This window comes from Glycine max, chromosome 20 (assembly GCF_000004515.6).
Source record: "Glycine max cultivar Williams 82 chromosome 20, Glycine_max_v4.0, whole genome shotgun sequence".
NCBI classification, from domain to species: domain Eukaryota; kingdom Viridiplantae; phylum Streptophyta; class Magnoliopsida; order Fabales; family Fabaceae; genus Glycine; species Glycine max.
Window position 1 is genome coordinate 42,844,490 of NC_038256.2, and position 20,457 is coordinate 42,864,946.

The 20,457-nt window shown below is 31.0% G+C and overlaps 2 protein-coding genes across 2 annotated transcripts; both read right to left on the reverse strand.

Moving 5' to 3' along the window:
• Positions 1 to 556: 556 nt before the first annotated feature.
• Positions 557 to 2,905, reverse strand: LOC100802421 (probable phytol kinase 1, chloroplastic). Its single transcript, XM_003556244.5, has 6 exons — positions 2,522 to 2,905; positions 1,807 to 1,874; positions 1,559 to 1,690; positions 1,318 to 1,433; positions 1,111 to 1,225; positions 557 to 937 (listed from the first exon to the last, which is right to left on the reverse strand). The coding sequence occupies exons 1-6, from the start codon at positions 2,798 to 2,800 to the stop codon at positions 751 to 753; spliced, it is 897 nt and encodes a 298-aa protein (XP_003556292.1). The 5' UTR covers positions 2,801 to 2,905; the 3' UTR covers positions 557 to 750.
• An 8,747-nt stretch (positions 2,906 to 11,652) lies between these two features.
• LOC100802940 (probable U3 small nucleolar RNA-associated protein 7) lies at positions 11,653 to 18,271 on the reverse strand. Its single transcript, XM_003556245.5, has 8 exons — positions 18,077 to 18,271; positions 17,645 to 17,710; positions 17,458 to 17,547; positions 16,896 to 17,028; positions 15,325 to 15,443; positions 14,838 to 14,905; positions 14,111 to 14,159; positions 11,653 to 12,831 (listed from the first exon to the last, which is right to left on the reverse strand). The coding sequence occupies exons 1-8, from the start codon at positions 18,131 to 18,133 to the stop codon at positions 11,806 to 11,808; spliced, it is 1,608 nt and encodes a 535-aa protein (XP_003556293.1). The 5' UTR covers positions 18,134 to 18,271; the 3' UTR covers positions 11,653 to 11,805.
• Between the last annotated feature and the right edge of the window lie 2,186 nt (positions 18,272 to 20,457).

Genomic DNA, 20,457 nt, shown 5'->3' on the forward strand with positions numbered 1-20,457 from the left:
ACCAACATAATACCTAAAAGTTTGGCGTGCTGAATTAATTGAGGTACCAAAAACGATTAATAAGGATTTTTTTTCTTCTTTGGCCGGATATTTTGCAGAATTTAGGAGACTAATTCTTAGTCTCAAAATGATTGTCGGCAAGATGTCAAGTCTTTATTGAAGTGAATGTTACATGTATCATCGGAAGTTTTATGCCACTTTCAATTTTTACGTCCAACAACAATGTGGGTGTATTAGCTTCATTATTGAAGTCACCGAAAATTAAACTGTGCAAACTTTCACGCAAATTATTAGTAAGGATCCTTGGAGTGTGTTCCAAGACTCCACTTTGAAGGGACTGAGTCCAATTGGGACGAGACAAATGCAAAATTGACATTGCACAATCAATACTCTGCCATGAAAAATCTGCTTGCGTAGATCATAACTAGTCTTATATTAAGCCACTGGTTTGGATCCAATTCTTGGATTTGGAAGTAATTTTCAAGGAGATTTGGTATCAGTGTGTTAGACTGCAGTGTGTGTATTATTATAATTTTATGTGTACTAAATTCTTTATGCTATAAAATTTATCGTGTTAATTAAAACATCAACACAACAAAATACTTGAGCCATTCTTTATGCTATAAAATTTTCAATAATTTCTTTACAATGAACAAACTAAATATCATATTGCCGCACTCGCAGGGAAAAATTGGATAGAGAAGGACAAGTAAGGCATTTCACGGGAACTAGACCAGTAGACTCCAAGAGTTAATGATGGAAAGTGAAAAATGCCACTACCATGGTAGCTAGTGGAACAGAGATGTTGTCATCTATTACCTTAGTAATGGGAAGGGACTCCACCAATGTTGCCACGAAAGAAATAAAAGCAACTCTGGGCACAGTGCTTGCCCAATCCAACTGCACATGTCCTAGAACTGAATAGTAGTAGAGCATCCTACATGCAATAATAATAATAATATCAAAAGCATCAATGTCAAATCTACTTGGAACAAAATCTTTTCCCATTTTATATGTAACTTTAGTTCATATATCCTGCCATAAAGATAGGAATAAGACTGAAGCTGATCAATAAGTCAAAAGGAAGAGTTGGATAAGATTGTAACACACCCAATTGAAACCAAGAATCCAAAGACAAGCATAGACATGCTACCAGCTAAACTCTTATGTTGATTGTAAGGAATCTTCAAGGATCCATATCTTCTACCAATGATATCAGCTATACCTGCAAAACCATCAAGTTCAATGTTGAATAATCAAAGCAGAAAAATCATCAATTAGATAGGAATATAGAGAGGAGTGTATTTATTATGTTACCATCCCCTGCACACATCATAGCCAAGGAGACCACACCAACTGGAGACTCACGCCAGAACACAAGAGCACAAAAAATCAGTATCAGAACATAATAAAGGGGACCCCTTAGCAATTCTCTGCAGGCAAATAATGAACATTTAATGCCTAGACAGACTAACATTTGCAGTTTTTGAACGACACCCCCCCATGAGCAAATAAAATCAAAACAAGTGACAAAAAAAGAATGAAGACATTTATTTACAGTGGATCTCCTTCTCTGGTCACAGATTTGATGAGTCCCTCATCAGAAGCGAGTGACAGACCATTGACCAAAAGCCTCAAGCAGTTGACCAGAGGAACAAAAGCAGCAAAGTAGCGAGCCTTAGGGGAGTTGCTATCCTAGCAATTAGATCAAAACATTCAAAGAATGCAGCAGCAGCAGCAATCAATGCATTGCAGTTCACACACCTTCCTCGTATGAAAGATTAAAAAATTGAAGAAATGGGATACCTGAAAATTGGCCAAGAAACCAGAAAAAGCAAGCCAGACAATATATGAACCAGCTTTCTGCTCAGACCCTGCCCAATCAATTTTCACTAACCCAATGAGTCACATCATAGCTAAGCACCAACACACAAATAAAAAAATAAGACCCAAAACCCGAATTGAAACCGGCAAACAAACATCCTAGGTTTGCAAAAGGATACATTTTGTAACTTATACCTTAAATTTGGATTGGAATGACTGCTACAGAAATTCCAATGGCAACACAAACATGTGTTAGTTAACTTATACCTTATGGGTCTGATTAGATAAATTACTTTGTAAACATTTATAGAAAAATAATATAAAGATAAAATGAATTGGGACTTTTTTTTTCCCAAGTTAAGATCAAATTATGCCATTTAATTCTCTTGTTTAATTTCTCCAAAAGCAAAAGTGTACTAGTTAATTTTAGTTCACGAACTAAAATCAATTCATTTTTATAAATATTTACGAAGAAATTTATCTGAACTTTGTAGACAGATTCGGTTTTGGAAACTGTGTATGTGCATGCAAGCATCAAATAAACTAATAGCATGTTTGTTTTCCCGTATCTACAGAATCGATTCACGAAAATGAGAAGCTAATCTCATAGTTTTTACGCATTTTAAACTAAGGACGTGGAGAGAGAAGCTTGGATCCACGTTTATTAATCTTTTCCAAACACCCACTAAAAGTATACCTGTTGGAGGATGTTTCTCCGAGTGAGTTCATCAAAGGCACGGACGAGAGCGTAACCGCCGCCGAGAACGCCGACGGTGGCTCCGGCATTGTAGAGCAGATCTTCTGCTGCGACGGGGACAACAAAGCGCGGCAACCTTTGATCCAAGCGGACAGCTGGCACGTCGGGAGAACACAGAAACCGGACAGTGTGGTTTGTGGTTGGGGTGGTGGTGGATGGCGGAGGAGCACGACGGTGGACGGCGGAGAAAACAAGTAGGGGAGAGGATAAGAGCGTCATGATTCAAAACAAAACACAACAGAAGAGGACAGCAAAAAAAAAAAACTTACAGGGATGATGGGATAATCTCTTTTTATGTATATTTATTTCTGCTTCATACAGTAACCCTCATTTAATTTTAATCTACTCTTGCATGTTTTGTACCACTCCAAAAAAAAATAAAAAATTACTTAAATATGTTTTTTATAACAGTAAAATAATTTATTTTAGTTTTATTACCTAATATTTTTTTATGTTTTATTTTAATAGTTATCATTAGTGATAATATGTTAAATAATGACGTGATTAAAATTAAACATAAAAATATCAGATAATAAAATATAAAAAAATAAACTAAACTATTTTAATGTATGAAAAATATATTTAAATGAATAAAATTATATCTACTTTCAGCGCACAGAACTTGTGTACTACTACTGTACATGACTTAGGGAGGAAAAGACTTTCACTTTTTTTTATTTTTTTTTTATACTTTTTCAATCAGATATTTGTTTGTTAAAAATCTGATATCAAAATGGGAATGCTTTGTTTTTTGGAACACTTGGTTTGTTGAAATTATTAGTTTAAGAGCATGTTGTGCTTTATTGGTCTATCGCAAAAACAGCGACTATGTTGATTCTTCAATGAAGTCACTTACCAAGTTGAACCAAACTTATTTTACTTTCACCTGTTCCATGGGAGCCCACAAATCAATAGGATCAGATTCAGATCCCATCACAGCTGCTACATACATTAAATTAAAGAGTATTTTCAATGAAATTTTTTATGTTTTTATATTATTTTTTTGTAATTCTCACGATAATATACATAATTTTACTTCAGTAATAAGAAATTTTAAAAACTCACATTTTATATTTTTTGAATTATTATATAATTAAATATAATTTGAAGGAAAAACAGTTAAATAAATATTATTTTTTTATTATAAGAAATACTTTCTTGTAGAAGATATAATTTTTATTTTTAAGAAATTTTCTCGGTCACGTAGATTTACTCAAATAAAAAATTCAAAATACAATTTTTTTACTTAAGAAATCTCATTAAAAATGTTGAGCTGTGGGTGAGTTTATTGAAATTTTATAAAAACAATTTTAAAATAAATATTTTTTACATTAATGATTTTTTTAAAAAAATATATATATAATTTATTTTTTAAAATAAATAGAAAAATTTATTTAAGCAAAAGTGATTTGGATAAATATATTAAAAAATAAAAATATTTATTTTAACAAAAAAATTAAAATAAAATACTGATGTGTAAATTGCTTGCATCCATATGGTATGGTCCACATAGCAGTGTTATTTGACAGAAACTGTCTGGTTTTTACTAGGTATTAACGGGCACTTTTTGGAGTATGCCTGGCTCATTATATCATGTCATTCGTTTAGGACTATTTGTGTGAAAGAAAGCAGAAGCAGGTGCCCAAAGAAATCAATTTACACGTCCTGTCACATCCTTTACTCATCATGTACATTCATTTTACTCTTTACCAACCTAGCTTCCCGTGAATTATGGGAGTTTTACAAGGGGTATTTTTTTTTCCATTTTTTCCATATGGATAGTTTTTAAATTATTTATGAAGTAAATCATAATAATTGTTATGACTTATTTTTTATTGTAAAATTTTTTATGACTTTAATTTAATTTTTTATTTTATTTATAACTTTAAAGTTGTATGTGTTTTTTTTTGTTAACTTACGAGTTATAAGTTATTTTTTTTCTTTCTATGACTTTGAAATCATTCTTGTTTCATTTTATTTTTTTACGTTTAAAGTTCTTAATTTTATAATTTTTTATTTAGTTGTATTTTCTTTTTTGTTTTGTTTTCAATTTTTTTTTAAAATTGTAAATAATTTTATTTATTTATTTATTAAATAAATATTTTAAATTTTACTTGTTATTAGTTTTATTTAATATGTTATATACTTTTTAAATATATTTATTTTAAATATTTTATATAGTTTTTTAATAATGTTTTATCTAAAATATTTTACATATTTAAAATTTAAATAATTTTAAATGTTTTAATATTTTGTATATTTAACATAATTGTAATAAATGTGCATACAAACAAATAAATAGTTAATATAATTCTTACTTTTTATGTTTTTCTTTAAGTTGTATGATTCATTTATGTTAATGTATTATGTTATTTTTAATTTAATACTTACGTTTGTTATTAAATTATTAGATGTTATTAATAGTAAATTCTTTTATACAAAATAAATAATATTATTTCATAAATTATAAATTAATATTAATAATAAAATATTTTAAAATTTAAGCATTTAAAATAAATAAAAAATATTCAAAAAAATATTAAATGTCATTATGTTAGTTTTTTTTATTGCATTTAGAAAACAAATCAAATCCAATAATATTATTAAAAAAATTATATAAATTTTAAATATATAAAATATATCAAATAAAACAATATTAAAAATTATATAAAATATTTTAAATAAAAAAATATTAAAAAAATATATAACATAATAAATAAAACCATATAAAAAACATATACAAGATATTAAATAAAACTAATAATAAATAAAATTAAAAATACTTATTTAATAATTAAATAAATAAAATTATTTATAATTTTTAAAAAAGTTTGAAAAAAATAAAAGTAAATAAAATTTCTAAAATTAAAAGTTTTAAACATAAAAAAAAAAAAAACAAAGATGACCAAAGAGTCGTAGAAAAAAAAACACTTATAACTTTAAAGTAGTAAGTTAAAAAAACATATATGAATTTGAAGTCATATATATAAAATAAAAAATTAAATTGTAATAGTAAAAATTTTATGAATTTAGTGTAAAGAAGTAAAAAAAAAATAATAAGTCGTAATATGTATGACGACTTACTCATAAGTTATAACATTTGTTATAACTTAACTATTTTTTCAGAAATAATTTAAAAATAATTCCATATGAAAAAAATCGAAAGAAAAATACCCCTAAATGACCCGTAATTTATTTCTTTTTTAGTTTTCATCAGTGTGCCAGCTAAAAATAGTTGCTCATGGAGTTTTGAGGTTTTCTTAAAGATATTTTTGGCAGCAGTTCCTTTGTTATTGCATCGTTTGGTAGGCATGTGTATTATTCAAGAATGCCTGCCGTCTGGTTTTAAAAACACATGGATATTAATGATTATACACTTACATGCATGTACTCAATATGTGTTATAATCAATCTCTTTCCAACTAAATTTTGATACATTAATTGTTTGAAATTAAATAAGCACCATCCACCACTGGGCGATGGATTCGTGGCGGTAGTTTGAATAATTTTGTATTCATTACTTTAATATTACTGTAATAAATTAAGAATTATATTGATGAAACTTATTACAAAGTAAATTGTAAATATATTATTATTATACATTTACTTTCTCTTTCTTATCACTTTCATTCTATTTTTATTTTTTCTCTATTTCTTCTTCCCCCCTCCATATACCCTAAAAATAAGGTCTACTTTCAACATTTTCCTAATCCTGAATTGGAAACGTGTAAGTAAATCTTCCCATGCAGAATTATGGTATCTCTTTTTTTTTTTTTTCGATTCCTACCTTGATGCAGATATCACATTTGATTGTATCGAGCAATATAATTTCATACTTTTAGTTTCGTCTTTGCGTTTGTTTTTGCTAGAGTACGTCCTGATTTTAAAATGCCTATGCACTCAATTGGCATCTCTCTCTTCTCCTGAGATCGCATTATCAAATTAATATCAATAAAACGAATCACTTATTTTCCCTCTCTTTGTATCTCACTACTATTGGTGTCTACACCACTATAAGGTTTTTACAAATCTTTTTCCCTTGCCAGCATGACACTTGTCTAGAGAAAAACATAAGTATAATAAATGATATGTTGTGATAAAAAATATTAAAAAAATGATGAATATTAATAGAACTTGTGAAGTAAAAGGATTAATATATCATTGATCACTCTATAATTTAATGTAAAAATATTAACGTATCATTGCTTACTCTATAATTTATTGTCACAGTATTTTTAATTAGGAACAGACTTACATGTACAACATAGAGACAATAATTCTTACAAATAATTTTTTTTATTTGAATATATTAAGTAAATGTTTTTATGCCCCATAAAAAATAGGTTTAGTTGTCTCCATAAGATATTTTTAAAAAATACTATGCAAAAAATTATAAAAGATAACAAAATTAAATTAATACTAATTTTATCACTTTAATTTATAAACTTTAATGTTTTTAATTTATTTTCTGATACCTTTCTAATAAAGCTAATATTAGTTTTTGTCTGACAAAAATTTATGGATCTATCACCACCGTTTGTAATGTGACATTCATCTCTTAAAATTTCTTTGGCTTGTTTTTGGTGAGATTGGTTTTCTTAAGGACTAGGTGTGGTTATAGGTCAGCACGCACCTTGTTAGCTACCTTGTCAGGGTAAGGGTTTTCTTAGGGACAAAACAATTGCTTAATTAAATGTTTAACATAGCCCCTTTCGTTATCACCCATGTGACTGTATTAATTAACAAAACATTTCTTCGACCAGCTCTCATTGGTTTCCTGTTTATTGGTATATTTTCTTCCCTGACCACTCACCATTCAAACATCTCTATGATTCCCTATTGCTTGGGCGTATGAATAGCTTTCCCTTCTATATGCTTGGTTAGTAAGTTGTGTTCAATTTTCTTGTGCATGCCTTTCCCATACTTTGGGAGGTTAACAAAACAACTTGGTATTTTGGATGATAATATTATCTAGTTGTTGTTCAAACCCTAGCCTTTCGGATTTCTTCTTCCTGCTATGAAAACTTTCCCCCATTTCAAAAACACTCCCCACATGTATTTGTCATCATAGTTGTCTGGTATATTAGTGAAATAATACACTGCTTACGTCTCCATTATGTTTCCCCCCATCACTCCCTCCCCCGCTAGTGTTTCTGCTGTCTCTCCCTCTCCCTTTCTTGTTCCTCTAGAATAATTTTGAAATTCAACATAGCAATATGATAAAATGTTATCATGCATCAAATGTGTATTTTATCCACAACTAAATTAATGTGTTAAAACACCACAGAAAAATATTAAATTGAACTATTCCTTTATTTAAATCACCCGAATATATTAGTAGATTTGGTTTGAACAAGTTTGCAAGTCACCCAATTAGTGAAATAAACACTTTGAACTAATCAATTCAGGTCGCGATTCCAGCTAATAGAACTTGATACCTAATCAGACTTGGAGGTAAATAAATTTATTACTATTATAATTATTACTATTATTATTTTATTTTCTTATTCTCGCAACAGATAGAGATACACACACCCTCTTAGACCCTTTGTCCCTAATTTCTCTCACAAAACCCAAACATCTTGTTGCCATATTTTTGTGCCTCGTTGCCTTCTAACGTTGTAGGCTACACCACCAACCACTCTTTCATTGCTCTCTTTTGCCCTCTACCATATTCTTTGAAGTAATGAAACAACCCTTTCTCTCTTTTTTCACTTCCTCCCTTCTGTCTCTTACATCTTTTATGTAAAAGTTCCTTGGGGCATATTCACACCTATTATTCAAAATCAATGATTTTGTGTGTATATTTGTTGTGTTTGACGTATTTCTAGTTGTTGTATTTCGTAACTTACATCAACAACTTAAGATATACTCACATTTTTGTTTGGCTTTATTTGATATTTGTTTTGATATTTCTAACTTGTTTTAATTTATAATGCTTTTCTTCTCCGATAGTTTTTTTTGAGTTATTGCATCATACACCTCCCATTGTATTCCTGAAAATTCATTCTAAAATGCAAGATTTAATCTTGAAATGGACTTTTTGAAATATAATGGAGGCATAGGATGTAATAATGGAGTGCAGGAACAAATATCTTTATTTTTTGTTGGACAATCTAAGACTTGGTCCAAATTGACTTGAATCCAAACCATGTTGGATCAAAACAAAATATAAACAAAATGGAAATTTAAAATTTTTGGATGTTTGGAACTTTGGATTGATGTGGAAAAAGATGGAACAAAGAGGGATGGAGTGGAATGGATTTAAATTTTATTGTTTGGATTGAAAAAATAAAGATATGGAATTGAATGGAGAGTGATGGAGGACATTCCATTTTATTCCATCATTTTCAGCCTTTTCTTTTCTTAGGCCGGAACGGGAGGTATGAGATAAAATGAGTTCTTTTTTTTTCTTTTTCATTGTGGATTTATGATTTTATCTGTTCCTTCTCTACACAATAGAATTTGAACTAAAACTTCTTACACTTTTACTATTGTTACTTATATTTTTCATTGTTTTCCCTATTACTTGTACTTTTCATTATTTTCCGAAAAACAATGGAAAGTACAAGAAACAATAAAAAGTACAACAAGCAATAGTCACAGGAAACAACACCCTAGAATCTAACATGATTCAAAAGACAGCATAAAGTATGATTTCTTGTACGTAAATCAACTCTAGTTTCTCCTTAGCTAAAACCAGGGCAACAACTAAAGGGTTTCTAGGTGTTGACTCCAGTGGCGGAGCCAGAAAAATTATAAAGCCTGGGCAAAAATTTAAAGATAGCAAATTCATAAAATATGGATAAGTGGTGAAGGCACGCAATTTCTGTTAACATGTCAAAAGTGCCAAGGAAATTAGGAATCATTTCCAGTCAAAAGAACATAAGGCGTGCGTGACCTAAGTCCGCGATATCCCTGTTTGAAACAGAGAGACAGACAAGCCAGAAAGTAACCAGAGCAGAGACCCAATTGGCAGAGTATATTTCTACATTTTACTAAATCCATGTGAGGATAATGTCATATTGAACACAAGCATCTTATTAGTGTGCGTTTGGATATATATATATATATATATATATATATTTGTAAAATTAATTTTGAATCAACGTGAATTTACGGAAACGGGAGTTTTGTAGTAACATAACTTTTGTTTGGATAACAAATAATATTATCACACAATACTGTTTGAAGTTTGAACCAAGAGTTGCCATTTATCTGTACACTGTAATGCCATAATTTGATGACTGAGGCCACATTAGGATATCCAGTGACCTGTCAAATAGAATGTCATGCAATAGATAAAATTATAATTATTATTAGAATATTCTTTGATAAAAGTGGAGAAAAATTTTAAGTTTTTATTCCATTATTTGAGAAAATAAAATAGGAAGCAAATTACTAAACAATTAGTCAGGTTATTTCATTTCACAAAATTTTAAACAATTTCAAGAAAATATAATAACTAATAAGTGAGACGATGAGGAAAAAAGAAAAAAAAATAGAAAGGAAACAAGATGGAATCGATTTTTTTGATATAAAAAGTAAGTAAATCTTTACAATTATCCTTTCATGAATACAACTATAAAAAACAATGCATAATAGCAATGAAGAACAAACTTAAATTCCTATGCATCTATTTCAACCCTTCACTACTAGACTTATCTTAGTGGATTAAAAAAAAATGATTTGAGACAACATTTCCATGAGCAAGGAAAATAAAAAAAAGAATAAGAAATAAAATAAGAAGGCATTGGAACTATTTGAGCTTATCTTTTTTAGCATCTTAGCTCTGAAAAACGTGAAGAACGACTTGTATGTGCTAGTATTGCAGTTACGTTAATACAGCCCATTAAGAGCCCGTATACCACAAGTTCAATCCTCGGTCTTCAGAATAATAGCCCAAAATATGCTGTTACAACTTACAACTCAAATAATTTTTCACTTTTACAATTCACTTCTCAACTTACTAAGTATGCCCCCCTTTTTTATATTTTTTATTGTAAAAAATATCATTTTGTATAAAAATAATAAAATTCTTGTCTATGTCTTTGGGCCAGAGCCTGGGCAATTGCCCAGGGTAACCGGGCCTTGAAACCGCCCATGGTTGACTCTTGTAACGTCGATTTGATAGAAAATGCACGTTGTTGCTAGTGGTGTTGACTAGAATTTGTCAAAAAATGATTTTTTTTTAAGTTAAATGAGGTCTAATAATAATAACGGAGTGACAAGGATAAGCTAACATAATCAGAAGGAAAAAAAAAAGATAAGCCACCATAATATGCACACAAAAGCCTTTATTACCGTTTGGTTTAGAAAATTATTAAAATGATATAATATCCATATCACATCTCACAAAATTTGGATAACATCAATCCAACAACCATTTGTTACACTATTTTACAGTTCTAGTTCTTTAACTTTCTATAATTGATGTTTAAAATATGCTTTACATGCATTTTCAGTTTTCAGAACATTTTACAGAACATGTAGCATCTAGAAGGTCATAACAAGAATACACAATTTATACTTTAATTTATGATAAGGATAATAGAAAGAAAAAAAAATCACTCGGCTTAGTCTATTTTAAAAATTTAGGTCAAATATATTTTTTATCCTTATATTTTCTGTCAAACTTAATTTTAATTCTTTTTTAATCCTTTTAATTTCAAATCAATTAATTTAATTCTTTTACTTTCAAAAATAAGTGAATTTAGTCTATTTAATCTCTAATTGTCAGTATGCACGAACTAAATACACCTATCTTTTTAAAATATAAAGACCAAATAAATTATTTAAAACTACAAAGATTAAAGCATGTTTGACGGAAAATACATAGACTAAACATATTTTTATCCTAAAAAAATATTCTATTATGTTTAACTCCATTTTATTCGGTTTTATTTTCATTCCATTCTATTGTATCTCTTTTTGTCCATCCAAGCATCACCAAAGTGGCTTGTAAAAGTTTTAAGAAAGTTTTTCGGTCAATTTTTTTTTTTTGTGAAGGTAAAGAAGATTCTTATAATATTAAAAAAAAAAATTCTAATCAAGGGGTCTGTAAAGCAAAATTTGGATATGCCTTTACTTTAAAGGCTAAAAACATCACATCAAAGGCTAAAAAGGCTACAAATATGAAATGCAACAAAAAAATACAAACAAGAGCTTAACATCAATAGGGGGGGAAAGTAAAGACGAATACAAGACTCTATTGGACAGTTAAATCATGATGAAGCCTTTTTACGAACAAACCGCTGTAGAGATTTTGGTAGTTCAACACCCTCCCTAGTCTTCTGCTTCTTTCTTGATATGCTTTCCTCTTCTTGAATTTTCTGCTCCAAGTAGGGCCTCTTCACTCTAGCAACTGCCTCTTGCTTTTTCTGTACCCTTTTACCTGGCTTGTTTCTTCCTTTTGTCTTCTTCTTCAGTTTCTTGCCCTTAGCCGCTTCAACGTCAGCTTCTATTTCAGCCTCCCTCTCTTGCTTTGTTGGCTTCTCTCTTCTTGGTTTCACCGTACCAATCTTGCTGGGATCCAGCATGATAGTCTCAGGTGGAAGCTTATCAAGAAGAGACCGTATTTCCTTTTCTCTCCTCTGTTTAGAAGTTTCAAATGGGTTTGCAACCCATGAGTCAAAGTTGGGTTCTCCTGCTCCTGGAATAAGAATACTAGACCAGCCCATGGAATGCCCGATGCCTAGAACATCTTCATATGGTCGAAATACCAATTTTCCTATCTGGTAACCTTTCACCATGGAATGAGTCATATACTTAGAATAATTTTGTGTGCCAGAAACATCACGCAGAACCTGGATCAATGAACCATTACCGCATGCAAGCAAGCCTTTTTGACTAAAATCCAGAGTAGTTGCATGACCTGGTAAGGTTTGAAGAACCTCAAATTTCCTTAAGTCCCAAAGCTTAATTTTTTTATCTTTCCCAGCAGTGGCCATCAAGTGGCCATTTGAATGAAATGCCAGTGCTGAGACAGGCCCATGATGACATAACATCTTGACAAGAGGAGAAGCACTGGTTGGCTTCCACATGGTAACAGTACCACCTGAGTGACCTAAAGAAACAACCCCATTGAAGGGGTTCACTTGCATTACATTTGTACGTCCTAAGCCAGTTCGAAAATTACCAACCATGGAACCCATTGTAACATCCTGATAACGAAGTTGTCCAAACTTGTTGATTGAAGCCAAGAGAAAATGGTTTTCCAGAAACTGAAGCCTTAACACTGGACCATGTTCCTGGAGAAAAAGGAAACAAATAATCCCGGTATTGATGCATCCCATATGTCCAAAACCTTATATTAAACCAAAACTATTTCATATCAAATTAATATACATCAAAATTGACAGAATATGCACTTTTTAGTTTTAAAATAGATGATAATAAGAACCCTTATTTTATATTCTTATAATTGTTCAATTATTTGACAAAACTCAACACAAACAATCAAGGTAACATATAGCTATAACTAAACGTTTAGATCAATAAAATTCAAATTTCATATATATAGGAGGTGTATCAAGTGAGAACTGTTGGTTATTGTAAGAAAGGGGGTGTAAGGGTTGGTGACTTAATGTGGCGTAAGTTAATCCCTCTCATATATAAGTTGATCCATACTCATAAGGAGGTGCATCAAGTGAGAACTCTTGGTTATTGTGAGGATCGAAAACTATAAATATGGGTCATACAACCATATATGGATGGTGATCATGTGGCCTAAAAGGTCATGTGCATTTATCTTTTAATCTTGATCATTCAAATATGATTTAATGGCCTAAATTTATAGTTCTCATTTCTCACAAATCACAAAAACGAGTTCTCACTTGGCACATTCCCTATATATATGCCCTCATTAAGTTCCACTAGTGATGCCTCAAGCCTATATTCAGCATGATTTAACCAACCTAATGAATAAATGAAAGGGTGCCTGTTAGGAACTCAGATTAGAAAGGAAAGATTCTATTTATTGATTGGTTGCAAAAGAACAAAACAAAGGAGAGAGGTCTCTCGTCCAGAGATTTCCTCTTCAAAAAGGATTTTTCCTTTCACAAAGAGCAAGTGCTCAATCTACAAAATGATGCAGGACAGAACAAACCTTTTCCCTTGAATCCTCCTAGTTATGTCACTAACCTCTAACCAACCAACTAATTAATATCCTAACTGTCCTAACTAATTTTCCCATTCCCTTTCCCCTAGCTCCTAACAGTGCTCAAATTAGGATTAATTGCAATCTGAAGTAACACCAGTACTCTAGTAGGTATTGGATCCACCTGTCATAATCAGGTTTCAGGGTACTAAAAGAATTTAATGAACACTCAGATGAATGGCATTAGAAAAAAATATAAACTAAATATGACATTTAAAAGTCAAGCATACGAAAATGAATGGTTCAAGTCCAAAAGACAAACATGTGCTCATCAGGCATCAGCATATACAGAAACATTCTAGACAATGATAATACATTAGTAGCTAAAATTCAAAAAATAATAATAATAATAATAAATGCAATACACCAACCTTGAGACAGTGAAGTTCTGTGCCTTCTCGATTGTAGATGTATGGATACCTGTTAAATTTGAATATTATAGTCATATAGATGAACCACACAGTATGTCTTGAAATATGACAAACTAGATATCTTATTTTTTAAGAAAGGGAGGGGAGGAGGGAGGATTTCTTATTAGCTTTTCCAAATGATAGAAAATTTCTTATTAGCTTTCCCAAAGTTATAGGTCTGATATTTCATTTTGAAGTAATAAGCAGGAAGCACATGGAATTATATAAGAAAAAAACAAAAGCATTTGGAAAAACGAAAATTATGAGTTTAAACTTCATTTAACCTTCAAAGGGAAAAAAAAATCCTAAAAGCATGGCATCATTAACTATAAGAGTTAGTGACACACAAAACTACAAAAATGATGCATTGATGTTGTAAACTATGCTATTTCTCAAAGTCAAATATAATTAGTAAATGTCAGCAAATTTGAATACCAGGTGCAGGTAGGGTGCATCATAAAAATTGAGGTTCCCTGCCCCATTTTTTTCCATTAAAGTTTACCATTTCACTTTTTTATTTTGAAAACTTACCAACATACCCCGCCCCCCGGGGAAAAAAAAACTACTCTTATTTCACCATTCAGATTTTAGAGGTGCTTTCATTGTAAAGTATAGATTAAATATGCAAGGAACAAAAACTTAGTAAACAGTTGAATAGCAAATAAAGGAAGACTGGAAGAGAAATTACTTTTTCTGAGCAGCAACAAAAAAGAGCTCATTATGCAAGAATGCGACATCACGCACTGTTTCCCTTACCTGAAAAATCAAAAACAGTTATCTGAAAAACTTAATAAATCCATAAAATATATGGTCAATTGTAACCATTTCCCTGCTAGGATGAACTTAAGGTCATTTTTTAAAAGAAAAACTTATGATTAAAAACATGTTTTAAAATTTTATAGTAATTAGATATTAAAAACAGGAAAAATGTTAAAAAAAATGTTATTAGCTAAGACAAATGCATCCTTAAAGTTTTATTCAGACAAGTAAAAACAATGCTTCAAAATATGTATAGTCAATATCAGCACTAAATGATGTCGATCTAAAGATGCCACGATGAACATCACCCTAGAGAAGAAAAAAATCAAACAATGTTCTGAAACATAAAAAGAATTAAGAAATTTATTAGTAAAAGTAAAACCCCACATAGAGAGCTCAACTAGGACTGAGCATACCTGAAACTCTCTGATTAGGCTCAGATTTATCATGTCCACAATCCCCAGATGGCCCTTACGACCACTCACAGCCATATACCGACCACTTGAAGTAAAATCCAGAGTGTATGGACCAAGTTCTGCAAATATGGATTGTAAAGAGATACAATAAATGGCAGATCAAGAACATGATAAAATTGCTTCCAATGTGCAACTATGCATCATTATATTGTGGAATAAAGTATAATAGATAAGAGGAGATACAAATCAAAGTTGTACAAAGCTGTTACAAGGACAAGGCCAAAAGAAAGGAACATTATTTTTATGGTAGAATTAAAACAAAGACTATATCAAGTAAACATAAACTTCTCTGCAATTCTATTAATTATACAGTATGCTGCTTCAATAACTTGTACTGATATTAAAGTGGTTGTCTATTTAATATAAAATGCAAGACAATTAGGGAGTAGAAATCTCTTATATGAGGGATTATCAGTAATAGGAGTCAGGACTTAAGAGCACAGAAATTATAGAGCAGATCATTCACTATCTTTAAAGTACCAGCAATTACATGCAAGTTAGATATGTTTTCAATTCTTATGTATTTGAACTGATTGTAGAAGATTTATCTCGCCTATAGAACAATGGTTTGGCCTTGCAAGCCCAAAACATGGATTTTCCATCATGTGAGAACAGGAGAAAGAAAATAAACTTCATACATCTTGCTACTCACATCAATACCCCAACTATTCATTTAAGTAACTGAACAAGTTATATTTGCTTTCAAATTCATATGCACTTGAAAAAGTTCTATCTGACCTAGCACAATGGTTGGGCTTCATAGCCAAAGAACTTGGATTTTCCATACTGCAGGAACAGAAAAAGAAAATAAACTACATACATACATCATGCCCTAACGATTCATAATGTTATTGAACTATATGTAAATATACCCATAAAATAACTTAATCAGTATTCAATATTTAGTAGGTCAAGACTAACTATGGATGGTATAATACATGCTTCTTGCCACACAGTAAATAAATGCTTTAAGACTCATAAATAGACAAGATTCCAAGAGAATATTAAAATAAATCAGAGTCCAGAAGTCTACCCCTTCACATGCACAAACAGTAAACACTCCAGAGACAAATTCAAGCCTGATGCAGTGCTACTTCTATACAAATAAACAAACTTTGTGATATTATTAGATCATATGATCTCACATTCTTGACAAGTGACAACCAAACAGCAAAGATAGTATCCTTGCTCAACCACAGATCAAGAAAAGACCACATATGCAATTACTGTATGCCATCAACAAGCAATGGAGAAAAATAAGGAAATAAACTCTAATACGATTTCCCCTTATCCTTAATACTAAACCTCTCTAAAAAGCACATCAAGAAATTTCTATTTACATGATCTAAAGATATGTTAGTAGGTACTAGTGAAAAGATTGATTGAAGCATCAATACCAAAATATTGAAAAAGTTAAAATGAAAAATTCATTACTAACATTACAAGTTACAAAGGAAATATAAGTCTGACTTAACCTAAGATACTAATAACAAGCAATCCATTAATAGCACCTGGTAAAATAATATCATATTGTTTTCCTGAGCTTGAGATATCTACTTCACGAGCTATTGCCTCCTGTTTGATCCTCCATGTCTTCTCCAAGCCTTCGGCCTCCAGATAGCCTCCTTCACTGGGCATAAGCCACTGCATAATTGAATTTCTAGTTTTCTTAACATACAAGGCTTGATTAAGGGTAGGAATGACATTTTAACTACAAAAACATCAATGCTGACCACAATTTACACTTACATGCAAATCAGGTTTAATTAACTTCTCTTCACACCAATTTGGAGATTAAGCTTCAACTAATTCATTAATAAAGTAAAACCTATGCCAGCAAATATTAGACTTGGCTAGGCTCAAGAATGGTCCACCATGAAGCAAAACACTCAAACAGGGTTTATGCATCAAATTGAGCCACTTAATGAAAAATCCATTTACAAACCATAACTCTAACTGAAATATGCAATCACACAGATCACATCAATATTTTGCACAGGGCTTATATTTCATCCACACCCATGAACAAACTGTAGAATAACCCACTTATATATGATAAATTCAACAATTAACCTTCTCAGCCTTAGCAGCAGCTTTTGCAGATTTTCCATATAAGTCTTCCTTAACAGCTAGTTGACCCTTCAGCTTTTTATCCTTCAAACCCTGCAAATTATATTTTACAAATTAAGATTAAAAGATTCCATTATCAAGTACTAATGTCTCAAATCTCAATTCCAGTAACCTCGATGTCTTTTTATACCTCCAAATTAGCACCTTCTCCTCTGAGATACTTCTTCATTCTTAGGTCTAGCTCATCAGTAACGTCCTGCAAAGCAATATAGTGAGTCAATGCAGAGATACCAGACATTCAGCAAGCTCCATGTTCAACAGAGTAAAAATATTATACTAGAATATTAAAACACAATTACGAAAATTCATCATTCTGAATTGTGAGTTCAAAAGTGTAGTAAATAAATTCAACCAGATCCAAAATATGCCTACCTTTTGCTTATCTATTCGTTTACGAAAAAAATGCAGCAAAAAATAATAGGGAAAGCGACAACAACATATATTTCATAATTTCACTACTCAACTACCAATCGGTCTTTTCATAGTATAGGAAGAAAAAACACAAGTTTAATGAAGCATTCATGAGTTACGTTAGGGTCTATAAAATTCGTTGCGGAAGTACCTGTTCAGTGGAAGGCTTGCTCTTTGCAAGAGCCTTGCTCTCTTGAATCTCACCCATGTTGTCAGAGACACGGCTTCGGTCTCGTTGGACGACGGAAGTGGCGGCGGAGCACCGGAGAGAGGGAAAAGGAGAGATGACGAGAAGCGGCGTCGCAGGGTTTTGTTTGGGGTTTTAAACGATTTTGGCCTTGCATGTGTCTACTGCCGCCTAATTTCGATTTATTTATGCCAAAAAATTTGTGGATTAATTTTTTTTAATGATTTGGTGACAATTTTAAGGATATATTGAATTAGGATTTAAAAAAAATTGTGAATTTTAAAAGAATTTGTGATAATGTAATGACTTTTAAGAATTTTTTAAAAGACTTGTATGACTTAGATTTTTTAGTTTAATTTTAATGGATTTATAAAATATGAATTTATAAGATTTTTAAGGACTTTATGAATTTTTGAAAAACATTTGAAATTATAAGAGTCTATAAAAAAATAATGGATAAATATTTTTTTTGGTCCTCAAAAGTGTAATCCATTGACAATTTAATCCTTAAAAAATGAAAATTTTAAATTTGATCCTTTGATATGAAAAAAATTGTGATAAATTGGTACTTTGTTAAGTGAGTTATGTTAACCTTGATGTGAGTGTACACTTGACATGTGATGTCCTTATGTGTGGCACTTCATGTGTGTAAATAAGTTGTCGAGTCATTGATGAATGTATTAGATTAACTTGGTAAGATGATTATGATGGACTAATATGTCATGTTAAAAGTTTTTTTTTTTTTTACAACAATATCCCCCCTTTTATTGTGGCAATGAAGAAGAAGCATATGGGTAATTCACGTAAACCAAGGACCATCGACGATCTTCATTGGCGACAAAGTTTAGTGATCTTCATTGGCGGCAAGGTTCGGTGATCTTATCACGGTTCAGTCAATTTTGGCTTTAAAGTTAAAATCTTTTGGTTGTTAATTCCGGAGATAAGCATCTCAAAACATTGTATCCTTTTCATTTCTCTTTTTTCTCTCTTTTTTTTGTTGCTCTATATATTAATTAATTTAATTTGTGTTGTGCGCTACTTTTAGCTAGGGCATCTCTCGAAGCCTCTATTTGAAAAGGCATGACTTTATTACACTATGTTATTTTAGGTTCCCATATGGAACTTGTCAAGTACTTGACCAAGAAAGAGATGAACTTTGGTGCCAAGACAAAGGCATGAAAGACCCATTTGGATCTTGCTGTTAATGAAGAAATTTGTTCATTTCCATAGGTATTCGAAAAGTCAAATAAATAATGGAGATTTGGGAAAGAAAGACAAAGATGACACAATTTTAAAAAAAGTTAATTACATATTTTCAATTAAACAAAAAGAAAATCCCTCTAAAATAAAAGGAATAGATTTTATTGTGACTATATTTAAACATCGAATAGCATGATTCCAATTCATTCTCTCAGGTCTCCACTAAATTTATAATAACAATTACATGACTTCATCGTACCTACACAAAAAAGTTCTATAAAAATACCAATCCATCATCCAACAATTAAAAAATGACCAACATTATAAAATTACCAAAACCACCAACAAAAGTTTTTGTTCCCCGTGGCATAAAACATGAACTGAACTCAAACAAAAACACCAAAACACCTTCCTCCCTCAATATAAGGTTCTTAGTTGAGGTACATGAACAAGTTTTAATAAATGAGATGAGTTCTAGATAATTTGACCTACCATTGTTAAAAATGATATTGTTCCTTATCAATCAAATCTCCCAACATGTTATATTCCATAAGATGTATATAAGCTTGCGGGCATTTATAGTATTGAAGCAAATCCCCATTTTAATATATAGTTGAGAATGATTGCATTTGTATTAGTAACAAAAAGTTGAATAAACCACCAAAAATGCAAAAAGATAGAGTCCTCATGAACCAAAATGTCTGTCTGCCCATAATACATAACAAATGTCTACCTGCCTATAATACATAAACCACCAAGGCTTTTGAAACCTTGCATGTGTGTCATGTCCATCAAATTTCTTGGGTTCATAGCGCTTGGAATCCACAACGAGCAAAGTGCGATTGCACCTCACGAGAATGCCCTTGATCTCCTTGATTTGTTCATGAACATACTTTTGGTAGAACGCGACAAACGCTTTTGCAATGCTTTGGTGAGTTGCATAAATTTGGGAAGTGTGTCCATCGCCCTTAATGCGGTTTCACATGTCGACGCTGACACATCAAGTTTTATTATAATTTGCAAAAAATGACAAAATAGTCCATCAACATTTCTATGACAAATTGATCTTATCGATTTAACATCCCATTTGACAATCTCTTCTCATACATATGAATCCTCATTTGCCACATCAACAAGAAACTTAA

What these genes read in the sequence shown, in the direction of transcription:
- LOC100802421 (XM_003556244.5), bottom strand. Translation starts at nt 2,800, where the DNA reads ATGACGCTCTTATCCTCTCCCCTACTTGTTTTCTCCGCCGTCCACCGT. An exon ending in GGAGAAACATCCTCCAACAG is followed by an intron (nt 1,875 to 2,521) that starts GTATACTTTTAG and finishes TTGATTGGGCAG; the next exon opens with GGTCTGAGCAGAAAGCTGGT. An exon ending in ACCAGAGAAGGAGATCCACT is followed by an intron (nt 1,434 to 1,558) that starts GTAAATAAATGT and finishes ATTTGCCTGCAG; the next exon opens with AGAATTGCTAAGGGGTCCCC.
- LOC100802940 (XM_003556245.5), bottom strand. Translation starts at nt 18,133, where the DNA reads ATGGGTGAGATTCAAGAGAGCAAGGCTCTTGCAAAGAGCAAGCCTTCC. An exon ending in CTGCTGCTAAGGCTGAGAAG is followed by an intron (nt 17,029 to 17,457) that starts GTTAATTGTTGA and finishes TCAATTATGCAG; the next exon opens with TGGCTTATGCCCAGTGAAGG. An exon ending in CAGAACTTCACTGTCTCAAG is followed by an intron (nt 12,832 to 14,110) that starts GTTGGTGTATTG and finishes CTTTTTCTCCAG; the next exon opens with GAACATGGTCCAGTGTTAAG.